This window comes from Corylus avellana, chromosome ca2 (genome assembly GCF_901000735.1).
Source record: "Corylus avellana chromosome ca2, CavTom2PMs-1.0".
Lineage (NCBI taxonomy): Eukaryota > Viridiplantae > Streptophyta > Magnoliopsida > Fagales > Betulaceae > Corylus > Corylus avellana.
This window is the reverse complement of record NC_081542.1, coordinates 41,786,003-41,809,454: the sequence shown is the minus strand read 5'-3', so window position 1 is coordinate 41,809,454 and position 23,452 is coordinate 41,786,003. Positions and strand designations below refer to the sequence as shown.

The window sequence follows — 23,452 nt, the reverse complement described above, 5'->3', positions numbered from 1 at the left end:
AATTGCATGATTCATATGTAATTGTGGTTCATGAGATACTATACTACAATTGAGGTTGGTAAAGTAGAAATTCATTTTAAAGTACCCATTTTTTGGGCCACGTGCATTCCATGCATGCAAGCAAGAGACTTCTATCATCCATAGGTCTCCCATGAAAGGTTTTTTTTTTTAATTAATTAATTTCTTTATAAAAAAGCAAAAAACAAGGCTAGAATTATGCAAGCATATATTTGATGATCCCCCTTGTCTCCGCAGCTTTTTAGCATGCATTTTGAAGCATATATATCTTTCGTTACAGTTTCTGTTCTAATCTTTCTTGGCATCCAATCTACAGAAGCCCGCCTATTTGTCGAGTTGTCGACAGGCTTAATTAGCTCAACCACGACAGATGATCTGGTGGACCAAACAATGTTGCCACATATTTGATTTGTCTATAACAATATATTTCTTCTGCCAGAGTTTTGCTTGTCCCACACCGATTGATCATAATTGGCTTGAACGCCCCACATTGAAAAGAAAACAACAATTTCCACCTTCAAATTTCAATCATCTATATAAACGGTAAGTGATTGAAAATGATGTATTAGAGAGCAGAGAGGGACATGCATGCATGCATGCATGTGCATTTTCTTTTTTCTGTTTTTGTTTGGATTATAAGGAAAAAATCATTCAGTAAAGAATACGTTTGGTTGCTGTGAAATTTCTTGTAAAAGAAAGGGATTCAAGATTCTGAATGTGTAAGGAATTTTCAGTATTTTTGGATATAAGAAAGCAAGACTTAGCTTAGCTGCAACCTACAAACTGAGAGCATTTTAATTTTAGGTTAGGATGGAAATAATTTTTCTTATCTTATATTTGGAAAGATTATTCTGACTAATGATTATGGGCATCAAACTAACACATTAAAGGTGCTTCTACTCTTTAAAAAAGAACTGAAAAAAAAACAAAATATATCTCAAAAAGATGTACATCATTTACTTGCAGGTAATCTAGCAATACACATTAATTGTATGCTGCCTTGTTTGTTAATTAACCCCCTCCTCTTTTTTGTTACTGTTTATGATTTATGCAAAAAAGAAAAAGGAAAGAAGAGAATAATGTTTAATATAGAAAAGTGAAAAAAAAAATTGTTTTGTAGTGATTTTTTTTATTTGAATAGTATTAAAAAGTAAAAAAAAAAAAAAAAAATTGTTTAGATTTTTTTTTTTTTTTTCGAAAACTTTATTTTGGATCCATGAATTACTACCTGTTTTGATATGCTCCCAAACTTCAAAATCTCTCAATTTGAACCCTGAAATTTTTAATTGCAATTAATTTGAACACCTCCGTCAATTTTTGCCATTAAAACCCTTAAAAAGACAAAATTAATCTTAAATTTTTTTTTTTATTAAAAAAGAAAAAATTGAAAAAAATGGTCACAATGTGGCTCAACCGTTGGTCACCTTATGATTTTTTTTTAAAAAATATATATTTTTTTTAATTTTTAATTTGAAATTAAGGGTAAATTTGAAATTTTATAAAAAAGTTAATGGTATAAACGTTATTGTCTAACTCTTAACTAAAATCTGACGGAAGAGATTTAAATTAACTGCAATTGAAAGTTTAGGGATTCAAATTGAGATATATTAAAGTTTGGGGGCATGTCAAAATGGATGGTGAGTTCAAAGTGAAGTTTTTTTTTTTTTTTTTTTTTAATATTTTTTTTAAAAAAATGTGAATAGGATTCCTAAGGAAAGAGAAAGGGAAAGTTATACAAACGCCTCTTTGCATGAATGAGGCTAGTTCTCATTAATGTGGCTGCCAACAACTGATGAGATATGGGGCCTTGTTTGGCAAGACATCATTTTTCTGCTTGCCTTCAAAAACGCAAACAGAAAATGAAAAGAAATAATTACCAAACAGGCCAGTCTTTCTTGGCATCCAATCTGCAGAAGAGAGGCCTATTTGTCGACAGGCATAATCATGAGATATACTAGAAGTGGGCCAAACAATGGGCTGAACAACAACTGCACACTTTTTATTCTGGTAAATATATGTTTGGAACTCAAAATTATTCTAGGAGTTTCAGACCAAACAAGAAAAAAACCAGTCATATCCATGATGGCTGCAATACAATGATACATCAAATCAAAAAAGTGTACATTTATGATTAAGGGTACGTTTATGGTTGTGATTTTATAGATAAAAAGGTATGGTTTTAAATCAAATCGTAACAAATGAACTCGTTTGGATTGCACTTTCAAAAAAATCTCGATTTGAAACACAGAAAATCTGTGATTTCAAATCGCAACCCGTAATTTTGGTAAATTCTTAACTGCATTTTTAAAAATTGCATTTTCAAATCATACATTTTAAAATCAATGCATGTTTAATTAATTAATTAATCATGTAGACCCAACTATCTAGCTGCCAAAATTGTTTCTATTATGAATCCTTAAAAAAAAAAAAAACAAAAAAAAACAAAAAAACAAGATTGTCTTTAAGCTTAACAGAGGGGGCATGATAGTAACAAACAAATAAATATATCATTAAACAATGTTACATTATACTGTCTTAGATAACTTTATTGAAAAAAATATGCATCAACTTTCACATCTATCCACTATGTTGAATGACAATCATTAAATACACACTTCATCTCAAAATTAAAATAAGTATAAGACTCTGTAAACACTATACAACCAAATGTGTAAAAATAGCAATATTCGCAATTTCACTCACACGCTCCAACCATGCATTGTACCGATCTTAATAATTTTATTATTCCAATTGTTAGTAATTCAGGCAGTAATTTTGAGAGAATATCTATAAAACATACCTATTCGGATAAGTCGCTAGAGAGTAAAAAATTGATTTGTGCAAATGAATCTTATATAACCTCTCTTACGGTTAGGGTTTAAATTACTAATAACTCAAGCAAACAAAAAATGACTAAAAATCTCTCTCCATATTATACCATGTAATAAAATTATGACATAGAATGCTTGACATAGCTCAATAGTCTCAAATTATGATAATCTGGATAATATCTAATTCCTTCGATTAGAAAGATATTTTTGTCTCCTCAAAAAAATAAAAAAGACATAAATACCCTTTCAATATAACTAATTAAATATTATTTGAAAAATATCCTATCCCAATAGTTCCTTCAAAATTTCAAATCACATTGACGAATTTAGACTATTTATTTCTTGCCACCACGTGATAGCTACTTTCCAAGGAGTTGGTCTTGAAATTAATGGTTTTGAGTTTGAGACTCACATGAGAGTCTTCGTAGACTAGTTTGGTGATTGGTCGATGTATCATATATGGAGGAATCGAATCGGGGGTGTGGGCCATGGGCCCATGACCCTTCCTTCTTGATTTTGAAATTTTTTTCTTGCGGATTGGACTCAAATAAAAGATAAGATTAGAGGGAGATAAGTTAAGTTTGAATAGAATTCCAATTCATTAAGATTATATTATTTTAAATTAGGATTAGACTTTATTTGGAATCTTGTTATTTTAAGTGTTATCCAATTTTCAATTCATTAATATTATATTATTTTAAATTAGGATTGGAGTTTATTTGAAATCTTGTTCTACTAGTACGCGATCTCAAATCATTTAAAATCTGAAAAGAGAGTTAAAACTATTGTACGGGATCTCAAACCATTTAAAAATATGGCCAAAAGACCATGAAGTATAAGGGTTAATTTTTAGGGGTAATTTCACTGAAAATTCTTGAACTTCCACCCGATTTGACAAACTCTCATCAAAACTTCAAAATCTCTAAATTTAGTTCCATGAACTTTCAATTGCAATAAATTTGGATCACTCCGTTAGATTTTAAACCTTAAATGACGTTTATACTCCTGAATTTTTAATAAAATTTAAATTTTATCCTTAATTCCAAAACTTTTTTTTATTTTATTTTTTTAAAAAAAATCATGAATATTTTAGTCTTCTTTTTGTATTTCTAACGGTTAAATTTGACGAAAGGGTTCAAATTGAGAGCAATTGAAAGTTTATGGACTAAATTAAAAAAAATTTGAAGCTTAAAAAAATTTATCAAATCGAGTAAAAGTTTAGAAGTTTTAAGTAAAATTACCTCTAATAGTTAATTGGAAAACAACTATTTGGTTAAAACCAGAAACACAAACAGAAAAGGAAAACAAAACTATTTAAAAGTTAAAAGTTAATCCGCATATAATGTTTGCAAAATCTGTCAAAATCTGTCTTGTTGAAATTAGTTGGCTCGCTAACTAATGCTGATTATCTATTATAATTTACCAACCCAAGCTTTTCCCCTGAGTGGGATTAGTTTTACACCTTGGTCTTGTCTGAAACCAACCCAATCCATTTTCAGTCGCAGCCTACATTCCAATTGCCCCGTTTTCAAGCATGCTGCTTTGGCGGATGATTCGGTCCGATGATTGCGCACTAAACCAAGCTCTAATGAAGTCAAAGGTCAAAAGCCCCCTAAGTCAGATCATCTGAATTTTACTACTATCCTGGACCGTCCGATTTACGAATAAAATAAGACAGGTTTCTACGGTCTACTCCGTGAACCTTCCCCGTCCTCCTTGTCACGTGGCTTTTGTCTCGAAACAACCAAAGGCATTTTCTTACGTGGAAATAGCAATAAAATACTTGAGAATAGTAACTACTAACCAAACAAGGCCTAAAATGTCACTGTACATGTCAGGTACTCTCGTCCTACCCTGCAACCTCCCTAATAACCTTTTAAATTAGTAAACAGCTGATCCCACTATTCAACCAGCCGTGCAATCAAACAGGTAACGAGACTGACGTGGACTTGAGTTACAATGCTATTAATCAGGTTCAGAGACTTAAATGAGAAACCTGCACCGGTGATTAAAAATCCATCAACCTTCATAAAGCTCACCAGTACATTAAATATCTTCTCATTCACGAGTCAACAAATGGAAGAAACACAGGGGGACAATTTCCAACTTTAAACTAGTAGTGCATTCACGTCCCGGCGCACATACACGCTCTCTCTCTCTCTCTCTCTCTCTCTCTCTCTCTCACAAAAGCAGGGAAGCTAAAAAAGGAGGAGATAGACTGTGAGAGTAGAGAGAGGAAATGCATTTCGGAGCTATGGTGTTCAGATTTCATCTGCTATGGCTGTTCATTTTCTGCTCAGCTTTCTATTTGTCTTCTGCTCGAAATGGTGAGCTTCCACCTTTCTCTTTATCTGTTACTCAATTTCTTGGAAAATTAGAGTTTTGGAATGCTAAAGGATTTGAATTAGGGTAATTGGAAGTGAATTATGCTCGCATTTTGATTTGTTTAGTGAAAATTGAGTTTTAAAGGTCTTGATGAAGAATCAACGCCCCTAAGTTTTTTTTTTTTTTTGGTTGCTTTGGAGTTTGGTTCGAGATAGATCTTCTTTTTGTGCTTTATTTGCTAGCGTTCATGTTCGTAAGTGATTCAAATGATGTATGAGAGCAGAGAGGGATATAAGTATGTTTTTTTTAAAAAAAAAAAAAAAAAAAAATCAGTTTGAATTCGTTTGGTTGCTGTGAAATTCGCTGTAAAAGAAGGGAGTCAAGATTCTGAATGTGTGAGGAATTTTCACTATTTTTGGATATCAGAAAGCAAGACTTGGCTTAGCTGCGCCTTGTACTAGTATTTGGCTATTGACTTGAATTTCCAAATCTGGACACAAAAAGAAACTATGAAAAAAATCCGAAGTTTTTATTTTTTATTTTTTGCAACAAAACTGAGAGTTGATGAGTGAGTTACTGAAGTGTGTATATATATGCACAGGCATGTTTGTATGCTGCTGATTCTATAGCTGCAGCCTATACAGTATTACTGGTTGCTTCTTAAGATTTTGAATGAAGTGGCATTTGCATTTCACATCAATTAGCTACATGTCACCTGCATGTTAAGTATGAGAATGGATCATCTTTGTTAAATATTTAATATAAATGATTAACTTTACCTTTCTTATTCGCATCATCTTTTGGGATAACAAATGATTTAACAATCTTTTTGCATGATTAATAATTTTTTCTTTTTTTTTTTTGTTGATTTTCAGTATTATGAACGACCATGACTAGTAGCATATATTTAAGGGTTTGAGATTTATCATTAGTTATTGTGCTTTAGTCACTTGTCCTCTTCTTGATTTTAACATTGGTGTTTGAACTTATGGAATATTTCCTCTCATTGCAGCGCCATTTGTCATGCGCATAAGCTGTGGCGCTCGTGAAGATGTTCATACGCCGAAAACAAATACACTTTGGTATAAGGATTTTGCATATACAGGAGGAGTTCCCACTAATGCAACACTTACAAGCTACATCACTCCTCCTCTTAAGTCACTTCGCTATTTTCCATTATCTGAAGGTCCTGAAAATTGCTACAACATTAATAATGTGCCGAAGGGACACTATTCTGTTAGGGTGTTCTTTGGATTGGTTGCACAACCTAATTTTGACAACGAACCTCTATTTGATATTTCTGTCGAAGGCACTCAGATATGTTCTTTGCAGTCAGGTTGGAGCAGCCATGATGACCAAGCATTTGCAGAAGCCCTTGTGTTTCTTCAAGATCACACTGCCTCTATTTGCTTCCATAGTACTGGTCATGGAGATCCAGCAATTCTTTCAATTGAAATTCTTCAAGTCGATGATATGGCATACTATTTTGGTTCAATGTGGAGTCAAGGAACAATCCTTAGAACAGCCAAAAGATTGAGTTGTGGTACTGGACAGTCAAAGTTTGATGTAGATTATAATGGTGATCATTGGGGTGGGGATAGATTTTGGCAAGCAATACCAACGTTCGGTCAGAATTCTGACACACCAAGAGCTACTGAAAGTAGCATTAAGCAAGCTTCAATTTCGCCAAACTTTTATCCAGAAGGTCTTTACCAGTCAGCACTTATTAGTACCAGTACTCAGCCTGATTTAACATATACAATGGATGTGGAGCCCAATAGAAACTACTCGATTTGGTTGCACTTTGCTGAGATTATTTCTTCAATCACTGATGTAGGGCAAAGGGTATTTGACATCCTGATAAATGGCAATGTAGAATTTAAAGGTGTAGACATTATCAAAATGACTGGGGATCGTTATACGGCTCTTGTTCTTAACACAACTGTTGTTATTAACGGAAGGACTTTGACAATAACGTTGCATCCTAAAGAAGGCAGTCTTGCCACTATCAATGCTATTGAGGTCTTTGAGGTTATTGCAGCAGAATCCAAAACCTCGCTAGAAGAAGGTATACATGCCACCAAATTGTTTTTATTATTATCGTAAAATTTGTTTGTTTCTAATTTACCAATCTAATGCTGGAATGAGGCCTACTAAATACGTTTGTGTGCATATGTAAATATAAATATTTGCATGCCTACAAGTAGAGAGCAACCTATATATGTATGTATCATTTCATAATGCTATGGTATTGTGTTGGTATGTTATTTTTGAATGCTGACTCTAGTTTAGTGAAAAAGGGTCAAGAACCTGCATATATTTAGCTGTTGAAATCTTTTCATAAATTCAATCATTTATGTTGCATCAAAAGACGAAATCCATGGTAAATCTTATAATTTAGCAACTTGACATTTGATCCTTTATGTATTGTATCATATTTCTATTCACTCATGGGATCCAGGCGGTTTGGGGGACCACATGTATAGGTCTTATCTTTACCTAGCATGTTTGAGCACACTCAACTTTTTAGTGATTAGAATAGTTAGTTGTTGTTGCATGCATTTGTCTATAACTAAATTTTAGGTTTTCTAACTAAATTAGTAGCAATCGAAATTTGTCTATCACCCTGCAAGGTTGGAGAAAATATATGCTGCCAAATTCAAGTCAAAAGTGTTGGTCAGTCTCCAAAACTGGCAAAATATTATGTTTCCTCGGTGATGCCACAAAAGTTCTTCTAAATACTATAAACCACACCAAAAAAAAAAAATCCACTCGTAAAAGAAATGTTTGTGCCTTTGAAAGCCAGTAAGGCTTTTGAAAACTACCAAGAAGTTTATGTCCTTTAGTGGCAAACAGCCACCCTACCTTGTGCGGAAGACTTATTGGTGGACCAAATCAATGCCTGCAAAGTAACTTTGTGCTATCTCTGAGAGGTACTACAACCCCGGTCAATGTTAAGCCAAAATGACAAAGAAATTTATAGACCTGTGGCTGGCTTCTTTGGTGTCCATGGTACTTGTTTGAAGCTGTCAACCCAGGGAATATCTTTAGCCCCTTGAGATCTGGTCTTGATAATGTTGTTTAACATGTGACCTATAATGTTAAACCATGATGATGAAGGCCATGAGAGTGCCATGCCTGCTTCTTAATCATGCATAATCCTTACTATAGGCTGTCAATCCGTGAAACAACTCTTTGTTACCCTGAGATCTTCATAATGTGATTCAACATTGGACCTTGTGATAATATTTCATTCCTCCTCCTCCCCTTTACTTATCAAAAAAATAATAATTCATTCCTCAGAACATCCAGTGCTAGACTGCTGGAGGGAAATTAATGACTAATGAAGTTAGAAATTAAAAGGCAAGCATGCTTAGTTTTTTTCTCTCATTTTCATTTATTATCCATTCAGCTTTACACTTGACCATTCAATCCTCTTTTGTTCATCGTCTCCTTTTCAACCCTTGATCAAAGTTAAGCAATGACTAAATTGTGTTTTTGTATGTCATTGGTTTGCTCAAGGATTTTGGTAGAATAAAAGTCTTGACCATTTATGTGAGGAATAAAATTGTAGGAAGAGGCTAAAAATTAAATATGCAGAGAAAAAATCTTGTACCCCTTACCAAAGGAGAGTGAATTCCTGATTCAGATCCAATAGAATAATATACTTTGACAAGGCAAAAAGGGAGCCTTACTAAAGATTTCCTTCTTGATCTTATAAACCTAAGGATATTACTGTCACTATGAAAAAAATGAGTCTGTTTCGGTGCTTTTGGAGTTATATTTTATCTTATTATCCTAAAGTATGTGTTCCAAAATGCTTTGTATGGGTCACATGTTGATCAAGATGTTCTAGGGTATTGATAGGGTTTCTATCTAGTGTTGTGCTGGTGTTTATGAGTCTTAGATGGCGTTATCAAGTGTTAGGAACCCAATTTTCAGATATTCTTGTCTAATATCACTTAATGATGTCTTTGCTTTGTAATAGTAACTGAATATTGATCAACTTTACAAACTTCTTGATGTAGTTGGAAAGAGATAGCATGGGAGATTGTTTATGTGCTTACTTAAAGAATGTAGTTTTTGGAAGTTGGAGCATATATAGGTTGTCACTAATTTGATTATCCTTATTCTATTCTAGTTACCGCTCTGCAAACATTGAAGAAAGCGTTGGGGCTTCCTCTTCGGCTTGGATGGAATGGTGATCCATGTGTTCCCCAACAACACCCATGGAGCGGGGCAGATTGCCAATTTAACAGTACTGGCAACAAATGGGTCATCGATGGACTGTACTTTCTTAATCTATGCCTCAAATTCAATGTCTTTTTCACTTTTAGTTGTCTGAGCCTAGTGGTTGCCTCCTATGCAATGTCATATTATTTGTCTTCTTACTTGTTTGAACTGGAAAACTACCAGCCACCAACTTTCAAAATTGTGTAAGAATGACTGAGCCAATGCAACAGCTACCCTATGTCCTTCCAGGAAAACATACCCATTGCAAATGCTCAAATTTCCTAGAAGGCTTATAACACTATTGTCCTTCAAACCTCTTTGACAGTAAGCTTTATTTCCCCCACAGTTGCCAACCTGAGATCCATACAACTAAGGGTTCTTGGTTCTGCTATTGGAACTGTGTTCCTTTGATTTGGATTAGCCATCCCATCAAAAGCTTTCTACACTAGTCCCAAATTGTTTACCGTTTTGCTACTCTATCTCTGACCAAACTGTCAACATTGATACTTAAGATCAAATATCAAATCAGTTTATATGCTCTTGATAACATACGGCTGAACACCAGAATGAAGAATTGATTTCTATGATTCTTAATGTTCTGGTGAAAAAAAGAAAAAAATTCACTACCTTTCTATGATGTACAATTTTCCCTTTTAATTTTCAACTATTCAAAGAAATTGTCTGATCCATATTTTATTTCCTTCTGAATGTTGCCTTTCATATTTGTTAAATGTGTCTCACAATTCACCAAATTTACTCTTGATGCTCTCATGGAAATAGCATATGTTTCAAAAGTACCAGACTAGGAAAGGCTATCCCTACTTTCGTCGAAGTAGGCTTCTACGTTTATTAAATTATAAAGTTTTTCCTTTTTGGCATTCTGCTTTAAGTCATATGCATTCAGGTTTTGGTAATTAATAGTATGTCGTACCTCAATAATTAGCTCTAATGGATGGATTGGAGTCATTGGAACGCTTAAATTACTTGAGTTGTTTTTCAAAAAATAAAAAATAAACACAATCTGTACCTTTTACTTTTTGGTTATTCTATATATTTTCTGCATGCAACTAACCTGGATTTTGGCACTCTTTTTTGGCCCTCTAAGTTCAAATTCCAATCGACAAAAACAAAATCTAATTTGTCACATAAACAAGTAACTTCAGTGGTAAAAATACATGGCAGATTCAGGATCATGCTTTCCCACTTACATGCACGTGCACATGTATACACCCAAAGTATATTGCATTTTCTAGAATCGAATATCTTCATTACATGTGGCCATAGAGTTGACTCATCTGATGTTTAAGATTTTAAGATGCCTAGATGCTTCTATTTTTATATAGTATGTGTTTAGTGATTAGTGTCTTAACTCTGCCTGATCAGTGGTCTTGACAACCAAGGTCTGAGGGGTTTCTTGCCTGATGACATATCCAGACTGCATCATCTGAAGAGCATGTAAGTTTCTAAAAGATGACATCCTTTAGTTTAAATGATAGAATTGGAAACGTGAAGCTGCATTTGTTTGTCATTTTAACATTTGGTCGAAGGACAGATTAGCAGCATGTTTTTGTGAAATGGTCCCTGTTATGTCCTCACTTAGATTGTTAGTCAAATTTTTGCCATTCCTAAACTCTACAATAGAATGACACTTAGAGAATCAAATCTATAATGATGCAAAATGTGTTTGTAGCTCTTGTATATCTCTTATATTTTGTTTGGCTTGTGCATTGACAGAAACTTGAGTGGGAACAGCATTCATGGGGTCATTCCCTCCTCACTTGGAACAATAGCTAGCCTAGAAAAATTGTAAGTGCATTACTTCTCTCTTTTCTGATACTTTTGATTGTTTTAGTTTCTACAAAATAAATACAACTCTCTGCGAATGATGCTATTTGCCATGGAAAGAACTGTCATGTCAATGGCATCTAGAAAACATGATATATAGTAATTTGGCACATTACCTGGATTATGATAAAGGGTTAAATACTAAATACCCCCCTGGGGTTTTGTTGCTTTATTTTTTCCTCCCTAGGGTTTTATTTTTATCACAGGAGGTCCCTGTGGTTTTGATAATAGACCAAATTAGTCATTCTGTCAGTTGACCGTTAGTTGACTTAACGGAAGCCCACGTAAATCAATCAAATGTTGATACGTGACACCTACTTAAAAAAAAATTTAATTAAAAAAAAAAAAAATTGGGGGTGGCTCTTGGCCATTGGGGTGGTTTCGGCCATCCCCTTGGGCACCAAGGAGCCACCCCAAGTACCCACTGGGGGTGGTCCCTTGGGCACCAAGGGGGTGGCCGAAACCACCCCCAATGGCGATTGGGGGTGGTTTCGGCCACCCCCAGTACCCACTGGGGGTGGTTTCAGCACCCCCAATTTTTTTTTAATTTTTTTTTTTAAAAAAATTAAGTAGGTGCCACATGTCAACATTTGATTGGTCCACGTGGATTTCCGTTAAGTCAACTAACGATCAATTAACAGATGACTAATTTGGTCTATTATCAAAACCACAGGGACCTCCTGTGATAAAAATCAAACCCTGGGGAAAAAAATAAAGCAATCAAACCCCAAGGGGGGTGTTTTGTATTTAACCCTATGATAAATTATCTCGAATTTTCTCAGCAACAGCTTGCATGAAGCTAGTCTGTGTCTAAAAACCAATTGCAGCTATAATGTTCAAGATGGTTGCAAGTAGAACCTCCTTACTTCGCCCATTTGTATTTTGAATTTATGCTACCCTATCATAGTTTCATGAAGAAAATATTCTTCTATACCTACTTAAACTATTGTAAAAACAAGAACATTGTCAACTATTAGGTTAGATCTAAAATGTGGAGGTAATGAGTTCAAGGCATTCCAACTCAAATTGCACCAAGTTTTGATGCGGGACAAACAATAATCACCAGAATAACAAAGTGAAAGTAGGAGAAAGTAGGGGAGAAGAGAGGAGAAAGAAGCTAAGGAGAGAGAGAAAGAAGAAGCTAGAGGAGAAGAGGAAGAGAGAGAGAGGGGGAAGAGAGAAAAAGAGAAAGAAGGGAAATCAATTCCACATAAATTTTATTCCATCAAGTCTCCTTCCATCGGAGTACATAAGAAATTTAAATAGACTAACAACTAAACCCAAGGGCAACGCCCATTTATTGACTTACCTAACATTAAATTACCAAAAACAACACTATTGACTCTTAACATTAAATAAGACATAAAATTAAATATAAATAACTCAATCAACTAATAGTACCCAATTAACTTCTTTTATGGCATAATGTATAATGTTTGACAGAATCATTAGATATCCTGGGTGCATTCTTGTTTTAATTTTCCCATATTGAAAGTATGAATGAAATTCATGCAACATCATCAACTAAACTTTTAACATTACAAACTCAGCACACTATTAAGGTGCCCATGTGACTTTGTTTTATATTTTGTAGATTATTCGATTTGTTCTTTCTTTGGTCACGTATAAAATAACATTTTCTTTAGAAAAGAATCCAGGTATGATGTAAATAAGCAAATCCCCTGTTGTTAAAGCATCTAAATGCAGAAAGTAGTTGCAATATTGCAATGAAGTGCCAATTTCAATCCCCAGTTCTGCCATCCAAATTTACAGTTTGAATGCTGGAAATATAAAACACTACTCAAAATCTGATCTCTGGACTAAAGACCAGTTTTTCAATTAGCATGATTTCATTTGATTCTCATAAAAAATAAAGAAATTTGATCTTTCATGCAGTAATGCAATTGAAGTAGGGATGTTTTTGAATCACCGAGGTTCACATGCTGTTTTACTCCGTGATTGATTTGAGTTACTGTATAAATATAATGCCTGAAAGCGTATGCTTGTACTGCAGGGACCTGTCCTACAACCTTTTTAACGGATCAATTCCTGAAAGCCTTGGACAATTGACATCATTACTGATATTGTAAGACCTTTCAAGCATCTCATTAACCCATGAACAATATTTACCAGAGAACTTTGATTAAATCATAATTGTTCAGGAATCTTAATGGCAACTCGTTGTGGGGAAGAGTCCCAGCTGCACTAGGAGGAAGGCTGTTGCATAGAGCTAGCTTCAAGTATGTTCCAACTAATTTCAGTCTCAAGATTTTTGAGGCTTTGAGAAAAGTTTTGTCATGACAAGTTGACAAGATTAGGAATTTTTTTATTCAGTATTAGCCTACATGTAATTTGTTACTTCTTGAATAAGTAGTATTGTTACTAAGTCTGCTATACATACTGACTGCAGATCTTTTGTAGTTTTACGGATAATGCAGGTCTTTGTGGAATACCTGGGCTACGATCATGTGGGCCCCACCTTTCCACCGGTGCAAAGATTGGGATTACTTTAGGTGCATTGGTGTCACTACTACTCATTGTTATCTGTTCACTGTGTTGGTGGAAAAGGCGGCAAAATATCATCCGCGTACAGCAGCTTGCAGGTAAGGACATTGGCATTGAAGTCGGATAAATTTTTTAGCAAAATGCTTTTCAGAAGGAAAAAATAAAAATTGCGAACTCTTCAAATGCATTTTCATGCAAATTTCTCATACAAACTGAGATTGAAGCCAAGTTGTCATGCACACATGTTTATACCAAACATGGATCCGTGCATACACAAACATGCTTAGGTATTGTGTTTATCTCATCTCTGACTTCCTTCCCTTTTGTACAGCACGAGAAGCACCCTACGCGAAGGCAAGGACTCATTTATCGCGTGATATCCAGATGACGAGGCATAATAATCATGGCCATTCTCGGACTGCTGCTGAGAATGGGCCAAGTTTGCTATCATGATGAGGCAACCATCGTCAACACGTGCTGCTGCTTCAGATTGCATCAAAACATCAAGTCTTATGGCCAGTTGGATGATTCGGCCTCGCAGATATTTTCAGGTGTGCCACGCTCTTCTTCCAAATTCTTGTTCGGTGAGTCCGGATCAATAGCAAAATAGAATCACTCCTATAGAATCAGATCCCACCTTGGTGGCACCCAATTCCCTAATTACAAACCCTGTATATTACGCCCATTCTTTTTATTTTCTTTTTCCAATTGGTCAAAGAAATGCTGTAACAAATCAGAGAACAGATGCATAAAAAAATTCAAAATGTTAACTAAATTTAGCCATACATTTTTCATATGTTGTTTGAAAGTAACCAACATTTACTTTTTTGGTAATCAGCTTCATTGATTGTTGTATTATCATTATTTCTCCTAATTATTATTTTTTTTTTTCTAAATTATTGTAAAACATATACTTCGAATAATAAGTGACATCAACAGGACAACGTCTACATTATAGTCAAGTACAATGGAAAGAAAGAAGATTTTGATGTAAATTGTCTTGGTGACAGTTATTCTTTGAAGTGATGGATGGGTTTCTTCTTATTATTATGTGATGATGCTTTTCATTCAAAGTGTCACCATGCAATTTAAATGTACTCCATAGCAAACGGGAGTTTTTACTTATTCAATTTCTTCTATTACCGTTAAGCGGCGCTTGATGATTTGATTAACCTCTATACGTATTCAAATCAAATCAAGTTAAGATGTAGTTAAAAAGGCTTTGGCGCGTAAATTTAGGTCATTAATTTGGATTTTCAATTTATATACAAGTTTTACATGTAATAACAAGTATTTGATAATACATATTTATTAAATGTCAAACATATTACGTCACTTTTTTGTGGTTTCCTATAAGTAACAAATAAGAAAAATAATGAGTCGTGAAATCAATTGTGTTTTTAATAAAACATGGAGTTAATGATTAAGACATTTGACATAAATTTTTAATTATTAATGCATTCATAAACATCGTTTATGTGGGGAGATAAGAGCTTGACATAGATGAAACTAAAAACATTAAGTAGCAGAGCACCTTACGTCATCAAATTGTCCCAATCAGACTCAAAATATAACGTTAAAAAAAAATAACCATAAACAAAAATTCTCACGTAGTCTAACTTTCCTTATATATCCAAACATGACACAAAGCTTTCTATATGCCTTCCTATCCAAAGTCTAGATCCTATCCTATCCTACACAAAGCATTTTACCATGTAGGAAAATTTTCAAAATGATTAGGTAAACATTAGGTCATGAGTTCAAATCTCGCAACAAGAATTTCTATGTTTGATTAGTGTAAATTACCTTAATTTCTATTGATGCCTTTGTGGTCATAAGACTGGGTTAGATTATTGCTTAGTCAGATTTCTGGAAACACTAGAATTTTTATCATTTTGGCCTACTTGACCTTTTAAGTAGAAAAATAAAAAAGAAAAAGGGAAGCTTTCAAAGAGAGACCCTAGCTAGCAGGGTGAGACCGGAAGAGTAATAAGGTGCTACTGCTACATCACATGTTATTCTTTAGGGGAAAAACAAATGTAAAATTAATCTGTGATTGAATTAATTTGCAATAAGCTCTCTTAAGTTTAACATGTAACTTAAAATTTCATGCGTTAAACATAAATAGCAAACAACTCCTTATTCCAAACTTCCGAAAAAGTATAGGAAGAATAGATAATGAGATATACAGCCGTGATACAGATTACACGGCGTGACTAGCACGCCGTGAAGGAAAAGTTTTTTTTTAATATTTTAATGCAAAAAAAAATAAAAAATTTGCACTGGTGTACTGAGCACGCCGCGTGCTCTTTTCATTCACCCTGAGATATATGATATAATGGCAAATTGGGACGTTGCGATCGATCATAATCGGGGGAGATGATGTCTAGGGGTGATCTTGCGTGACCATGCAAGGATGCTACTTGCGGCGAAATGCTCCTCTCAGCGGGGGTATTTAGAGTTTGCTGACGTCGAAGCTCTCGCAACTCTGGAAGCCACTCAGTTCTGCCGTGAGTTAGGGTATGACTGGATCAAGTTTGTGGGAGATGTGTAATCGGTAGTGGATGCGGTGACCTCTGAGGAGGCTGATTGGAGTAGGAAGGGCCATATTACTGATGTTATACAATCAAACACACAAACGTTTTCTCGCTGGACGTTTACTCATGTTGGGAAGGAGGCAAACCAGGTAGACAATGGCAACGAAACAAAGTATGGATACTGTGTGGTTTTCTGATCCACCAACTTGTATCAAGGAACTCATTGCTTCTGAGCAACCTTTAATTCGTCTTTAATATTGATGAAGTTACCACAATTCTTTTTCTCAAAAAAAAAAAAGAAAAAAAAAGGAAGAGATATATGATATATTTCAAATGTCATTAACTAAAATAAATAAAATAAATTTTGATTAGTTATTTTAAATAGAAATATGCCATTGGAAATGCTCAATAGGTGTCATAAATGAGATTTTTTTTTTTTTTTTTTAAGTGAATAATTCGATATACTTTGACAAACAAATGGGTCTCCTTATGACTTAATATGCCCCCAACAAATACGCAACGACTCGTTCTATTTGACAAACAAAAAAGTGCCCAAATAAGGAAAAGTCCAAATACCCATTTACACTCACCCGTGTCCAATTCAAATCCACCCCAAAAAAATCAAAATCAAAATTAAGAAAAAAAAAAAAAAATCCATTCACGTGAACATGCGTCTGTGACGCAGCAGCAGCGGCAGAATGGCCAGTCATTCACCCACATCACCACCCCGTACGACCATCAACAGGGCCTTTTTAACCTTTCGGGCCCAAAGCCAGCCCCAAAGGACCACCACCCCCATAAATTTCTCTCTGTCCACACTGCCCCAGCCGAGTCAAACACGCCAACCATAACTCAGCCCCCCCCCTCTCCCCCTGTCCCCTGCAACTCAGACACCACCTATGTACCTTCCACGTGGGCGCCTCTCTCACTCTCTCTCACTCCTCCACTCCCTACTCGACACGCCACCCCCCAAAATCTGATTGTTCATTATGATTAATCATTCGCCCCCCTCTCCCTTTTCAACTATTTTTTTTTTAAAACCCCACAAATATATATATTTATATATAAAAAAAGAAGGTAGGCGCCGATTCGCAGCGCCGTACAATGTGGGTAGGGCTTACGTCACCGCTAGACGCCGAGAGCTCATCTGTCACACACATACACACAACACGCACACGTCTAATCAGGCGGCGGCTATGTGCTTTTACTAGGCCCCACTCCCTTTCCCTCTCCTTGGCTGTAGCCTTTTCTCTTCCTGCCTCTCACGAGTACGTTCTCCCTACCCCTCACCCGTTGGATCAGATAATACTCAGAATCACACGGTTCAGATGACTGGGAGATAGCAAACGCAAGCAACATACGATGCGGGCCAGTTTTGAATATCTATATATATATCTATATATAAATAAAAGCGAGAAAGGCCATGCCGTCCAGCCGACGATTACGGGAGAGACTCAGTGGGTCCCCCTCCACTTTCTACATACTCTCTTCCCTGTGCTTTGTGTTTGTGGGTGGGAAGGTTTTCCGTTTTCGCTGTTTCATTTCATCATATGGCGTCGACTCGAGAAGGGCACTACAGAGGGGTGCGGAAGAGGCCATGGGGTCGCTACGCCGCCGAGATACGTGACCCATGGAAGAAGACGAGGGTTTGGCTCGGAACCTTCGACACGCCAGAAGAGGCTGCGCTCGCTTACGACGGTGCCGCTCGCTCGCTCCGCGGACCCAAGGCCAAGACCAACTTCCCGCCTCCGGTAACCTCCGCCGGACTCCCCCTCGACCTCAACCTCCCCTCCTCCGGCCGCCTCGTCCTCGGCGAGTTCCTCCACACCGGCGTCCTCAAAGACCAGCTTCCCGACCCTTCTTCTTCGCCTCCGTTCCCGGTTAAGCGAGAGCCTCAAGTTTCCGTCTCCCCCGTTGGACCTTCGGTGCCCGAGACATCCGCCACGGCATCGTTTCTGGGGCTCGTGCGCCGCGGCTTGCCTGTTGATCTCAACGAGCCTCCTCCGTTTTGGCTTTGAGCGAATGCAAGATCGTTGTCTGGACCCTTTTTTTACGGCGTCGTTTTGCTCTCTTCATCACTGCTTTAATTTCCGCTTGTTCTTACTCTCCATTGCGTAGTTTTTCTTTTTCTTTTTCTCTGTTTTTGAGACTTTGAGAGCGAGCAACGAAAAAAAAAAAAAAAATCAAGAAATGAAAACCATATGCATGTATATATAACCCTATGTTTTTGGTTTTTGTTTCCATTAAATACTATCGAGTTCTTGCTTTATGTTTGGTTTCTTCTGTTGATCTACTTCGTTGTTCTAGAAACTTCTGAGCTTGTTCGCTGACCAAACTTCTGAGCTTGTTCGCTGACCATCGGCGAAAATGTTGTCGACCGTTGACACCTCCGGCTTCCGACCGTTGATACCTTAGGCTAGGCCCACTGATCCAAACGGTGATATATATATATATATATTTTTTTATTTCAACTACTACAAACAACTATGAAGCCTGACAACGCGCGTGCTGTAAACGCGCCAGTGAAATGACAGTAGGTTACGCTTCGTTGAGACCGAAGGCTTCGTCATCGGAGAGCGCTAACTGCGAAGCGAGCGTGTGGGCTCAAGCATAATTAGCATTCCTTTTTTAGTCAGATAACTCAGAGATCTGGTTCCGATAATGTTTAGCATCGGATAACATTCATTGAACGCAGACCCACTCGCTGTTTACAGCGCGCGTGCGCGTCCTGAATTTTCATGACTCAACTGCCCCCCTTTCGTGAACCCTAAACAGTCAACATGTCGTGTTGCTTTTGCTTTAATTAATCATTAAACAAAATACACGCGCGGCTCTACAAGGGTTTAGTCTTTAGACGATACGGTACGAGAAAATCGAAGTGATTTTATCGTAGGTTGGGGAGGGGGACCAGGCGGGTCTACAATGGTTTCGGATAAGTTGCTTTATTTGGCGACGTCACTTTGTCGTTGTTAGGAAATGGGGCTCGTTGTTCATGTGCCGGCTTTTGGTTCTTTTTTTAATTTTCCTCAACCCGCTTTTCCGTCATCTTGGAATCCGTGGTCCATCCCATAATCGAAATCATTGATTAAAGCTTATTCAACAATCTAATACGATAAAGGACATAAATATCCATCATAAGAGTCCCGAATAAATATTTCTCTAATCTATTTAAAATAGAGTAATGTTATAAATTATTATTATTATTTTTTTAAAGTTAAGGTGTTTTTTAAAATTATTATTAAATTTTAGATTAATTATAATTAAATTTTGATTTAATGGTAATTTTGAAAGTCACATAAACTTTCGAAGGATAAAAACATGATCTTTAGAATATCAAGTGTTTATAAATATTTTAAAAAATAAATTAAATTTTTGAAGTCATTAATAACAATTTATTAACTGGGTTGAAAAATATTTCTTTTGAACTAATTTAGAAGAAATTTTTGTTCATGTTACTTGTTTTAGTCTTATTAGTTAAAAGCTAACACAGGCTACGGCTCATATTTTGAGGTCATTTGGTCCCCCCATGCCCCATAATTATTGTTAAAGTGTTGTTGGGGTAATATATATATATATATTAGTTCTTAACAGCTTAGCTTAACGTAAGACTTATTATATCCATCACTAAATAATTTAATTGTATTGCAGTTATGTGGTAATGCTATATATACGACCACTACTTGACACATAAACTATTACATTAATTTGTAAAAGATTCTAGTAAAAAGTTTAGTATTCCGCCATTTTACGTCTTGTTATGAACCATATCAGTCCGTCAAACAAAGGCCGCAATCCAACAATTACCGGAGCATATTTTTTTATTTTTTCAAGACATTGTACTTGTTGATCAAGATGCTTCGTCTTGATTTTTAATGAAATTTTAGCTATAAAAAAAATTAAAGGGGTGAAAATTTTAAATTAGGAAATAGTTATGAAAATTAAATGAAAAATGAAAGATGGTAATGTATAATAATCCACCAATTATTTGATTTTCCGAGGTGCTATGAACCATCCAATAAAGTGGATCCTAGGTCCGAAACTGTGGGCAACGTATTCTGCTCGGATATTTCGGTTTTGAAATTGACCTCTCATGCCTCATGGTGACTTAACACATTGGAGAATACTAATCAGTGTGTCTGAAACTGACCACTCATTGCACGTTTGTTTTAACCTCAATGCTACTCTAATCTTGAGTTTTTTTTTTTTTTCATCACCAAATTATAATTTTTTGTCAAAATGTCCAAAATACCCATATTTTTATAATTTGTTATTTAATTTCTTATTATAAACATGAGTATTTGGGAATTTTGACAATATTTAAGAGAAAATTTTAATGGAATTGGGTAGTTGAAATAAATTGAAAATCCGATACCCTTAATTGAGAGTTTTTGAACTTTAGGGAGTACTTTTCCAACGAGTAGAAGTTCATGAGAGTTTTTAGAAGTTTTTCCTATAAATTTTAGTATAAGTTATTACAAATTGATTGTTGAGTTTACACGACACTTATTAAATTAGCATTTCTTTCAAGAATTATCTAGAAATATGATTATTGTTTATGCCATAAACATGCAATTATGTCTACCAAAAAGATTCATACTTATCACGTTAATTATTAAATAATTAAATTTAATTACAACTGACGTAGTTGCTAAAGTCACTTAAACGGCAACATAAAAGTTAACTTAGAAAATTGTATGCAATCAAATAGGTTGGGCGGCTGATAAAAGTACACACAAGGCACTTTATTTTCTTACCAAGAAAAAAAAAAAAGATTACACTTTCTTGACTTATTAGGTTCATGCTCATTATATAACCAACAACTTTCCAATAAACAATAAAGTAGAGGCATTGAAGCACCAAAAAAGAAAGCAATGAAAGGGTAATGGATGAGATTGCCACCATATTTTGGTCAAAGTTCCCTGTATTTGGCCCCTTTAGGACCGCGGTTGTTACAAAACATACTAGGACAAAGTTTTCTTTGAAGGAAAAATTTTACAAAACTCTCATTATTATTATTATTATTATTATTATTATTATGTTCAGACAAGGAAAGGGAAGAGAGACTCAACCTAGTGACCACCACTTCATGAGACGTAGTTCACAGCCGATTAAGTTACCCCTTGAGAACCTCATTAAGTATTTTGACGTTACTTTTTAAATGCTTAAAAAAATTTAATCTGGGGTATAGAATTTTTCGTTAAATCTTGTAAAAATTTTCAAAGTACCCTTATTTTTTAGGGATAAATGCAAAATTGATCCATGTGATTGACTTAAATTACAAATCACTCCATGTGGTATAACAAATAATTTATAGGTCTTTATAGTTCGCCTAAATTAAAAATCACCCCTATAGTATAAAAAATAATTTATAGGTCCTCATGGTAGGCTAAAATAATAGTTTACTCTTTGAAATTAATTTCTATTAAGTAACTTAACAGAATTTGTTACTTTGCCACCTCATACCCAATAAAAATGCTATAAGTGTTATTATTAATTTTTGACTTTAAAAAATGACAACTAGAATTTTTCACATCATTTTAGGACGCTAACTAAGATTACACATCATCCCTCACTCCACATCATACTGCTACCATAAATTAACCTAATCTCTTATATCTCCAAAATTTTACTCCGCGCGTAACCCTCTCTAATTTTCATCTTCCTCGCCACGATTTAGAAGCATTTTAAGAGAATTTGACAGTCGCATTTTGTGAAGTGGCTGTTGAAGATGAAGATGAGAGAGGATTACGCACGATGAATGATTTGTAATTTAGGCCAACTACAGAGACTTATCAATTATTTTTTATACCACATATAGTGATTTATAATTTTGGCCAACCACAATAACTAATTTACATTTATCCCTATTTTTTTACTATAATAAACATTATAGAAGTAATTTCAAAATGCATAGAAGTTCATAAATGAATTTGTGAAGTTTCCCATTTCTTTTAATTTGATTTTTTGGAAATTTTTAATAATTTATTGTAATAAAATTTGTACGAAAGCTCTGTCTAATATACTATTTAAAAAAATCAAGGTCGGCACACATAGGTTATTTTAAATTTGGTGTCATTTTCAAAAAAAAAAAAAAAAACAAAAGCAAAAGTTCTACAATAATCTTCCATTTGTTTATTATTTTAGTCTACTGTCAAGAACATTACTTTTGATTTGAAGGTTGGACGTTCATTTTCAACAAAACTATGATTCCACATCAGAAGAATGATAAATATTATTAAATTATTAAGGTAATTTATTAGTATTTATTAATCTCGAATCTAACATTTTATATCATGGACAAAGATTGAAAACCCACAGCTATAAAACAAAAAAAAAACGAGACATCTCTCTCTAGCTAGTGTTATTTCCCACAAAGATTAATTTAATTTTTATATAGGTGCCCCATAATTCCAAGCTGTTTGTCAATCAATCTGCCGTTGATTCCAATGTTTGGACGGCTTTTGGCGAATTGAAAATTTTTTTTTAAGTATAATTTATTATGGGCCCGTTGAAATTTATGATTTAAAAATGTGATTTTTAAAAACGCAATTAAATCGTTTAGCAAAATTGCAGTTGTACATTTAAAATTGTACACTTTTAACTATCTTCCATTTGTTTTATGGATGCGAAGATTTAAAAATGCAATGCCAAACAATATATTTTCTGCGATTTAATTTAAAATTACACTTTTTGTATATAAAATCGTAATGTTAAATGCACCCTAATACGTCCGTAATGTCTTGAACTAAAAAAGGAAAAACAAAGAGAGAAAAGGAGTTTCATTAGTAAGACATTTTCAATACAAATAATTATTTGGAGAAACTTCACTTTAAACTTCTGAATTACCATGCGCTTTGAGAAGACTCTCAAAATTCAAAAACTTTCAATTTTCACCTCTAAACTTTTCAGTTCAGTCAATTTACCCCCTCCTCTAGTTTTAACCATTAAACTTCTTACGGAAATGCCTAAAAAGACCAAATTACCTTCCGATTTTCCTTTTTTTGTTTTTTTTTTTTAATTTCAAAAAAGAAAATTAAGGGTAGATTTAAAATTTGATAAAAAAAAGTTAGAGGGTATAAACGTCATTTTATCACTTTTAACGTTTAAAATTTGACGAAAGAGGTAAATTGATTGAAATTGAAAGTTCACAAATATAAA

General features: G+C 34.8%; 2 protein-coding genes across 3 annotated transcripts; both read left to right on the top strand.

The window, feature by feature from the left end:
* Window positions 1-4,933: 4,933 nt before the first annotated feature.
* Window positions 4,934-14,551, top strand: LOC132171914 (receptor-like protein 4). Of its 2 annotated transcripts, XM_059583329.1 has the most exons (10): window positions 4,934-5,176; window positions 6,187-6,360; window positions 6,507-7,242; window positions 9,316-9,463; window positions 10,791-10,862; window positions 11,142-11,213; window positions 13,267-13,338; window positions 13,415-13,492; window positions 13,674-13,855; window positions 14,089-14,551. In XM_059583329.1, exons 2-10 carry the CDS (start codon window positions 6,226-6,228, stop codon window positions 14,208-14,210), a joined length of 1,617 nt encoding a protein of 538 aa, XP_059439312.1. In that variant the 5' UTR covers window positions 4,934-5,176; window positions 6,187-6,225; the 3' UTR covers window positions 14,211-14,551. The 2 variants fall into 2 exon arrangements, with proteins under 2 accessions (XP_059439312.1, XP_059439311.1); XM_059583328.1 differs by having other exon boundaries at window positions 6,187-7,242.
* Window positions 14,552-17,720: 3,169 nt separating this feature from the next.
* On the top strand, window positions 17,721-18,563 carry LOC132171533 (ethylene-responsive transcription factor 12). Its single transcript, XM_059582870.1, has one exon. It carries the CDS (start codon window positions 17,845-17,847, stop codon window positions 18,310-18,312), a length of 468 nt encoding a protein of 155 aa, XP_059438853.1. The 5' UTR covers window positions 17,721-17,844; the 3' UTR covers window positions 18,313-18,563.
* The last annotated feature ends 4,889 nt before the right edge of the window (window positions 18,564-23,452 follow it).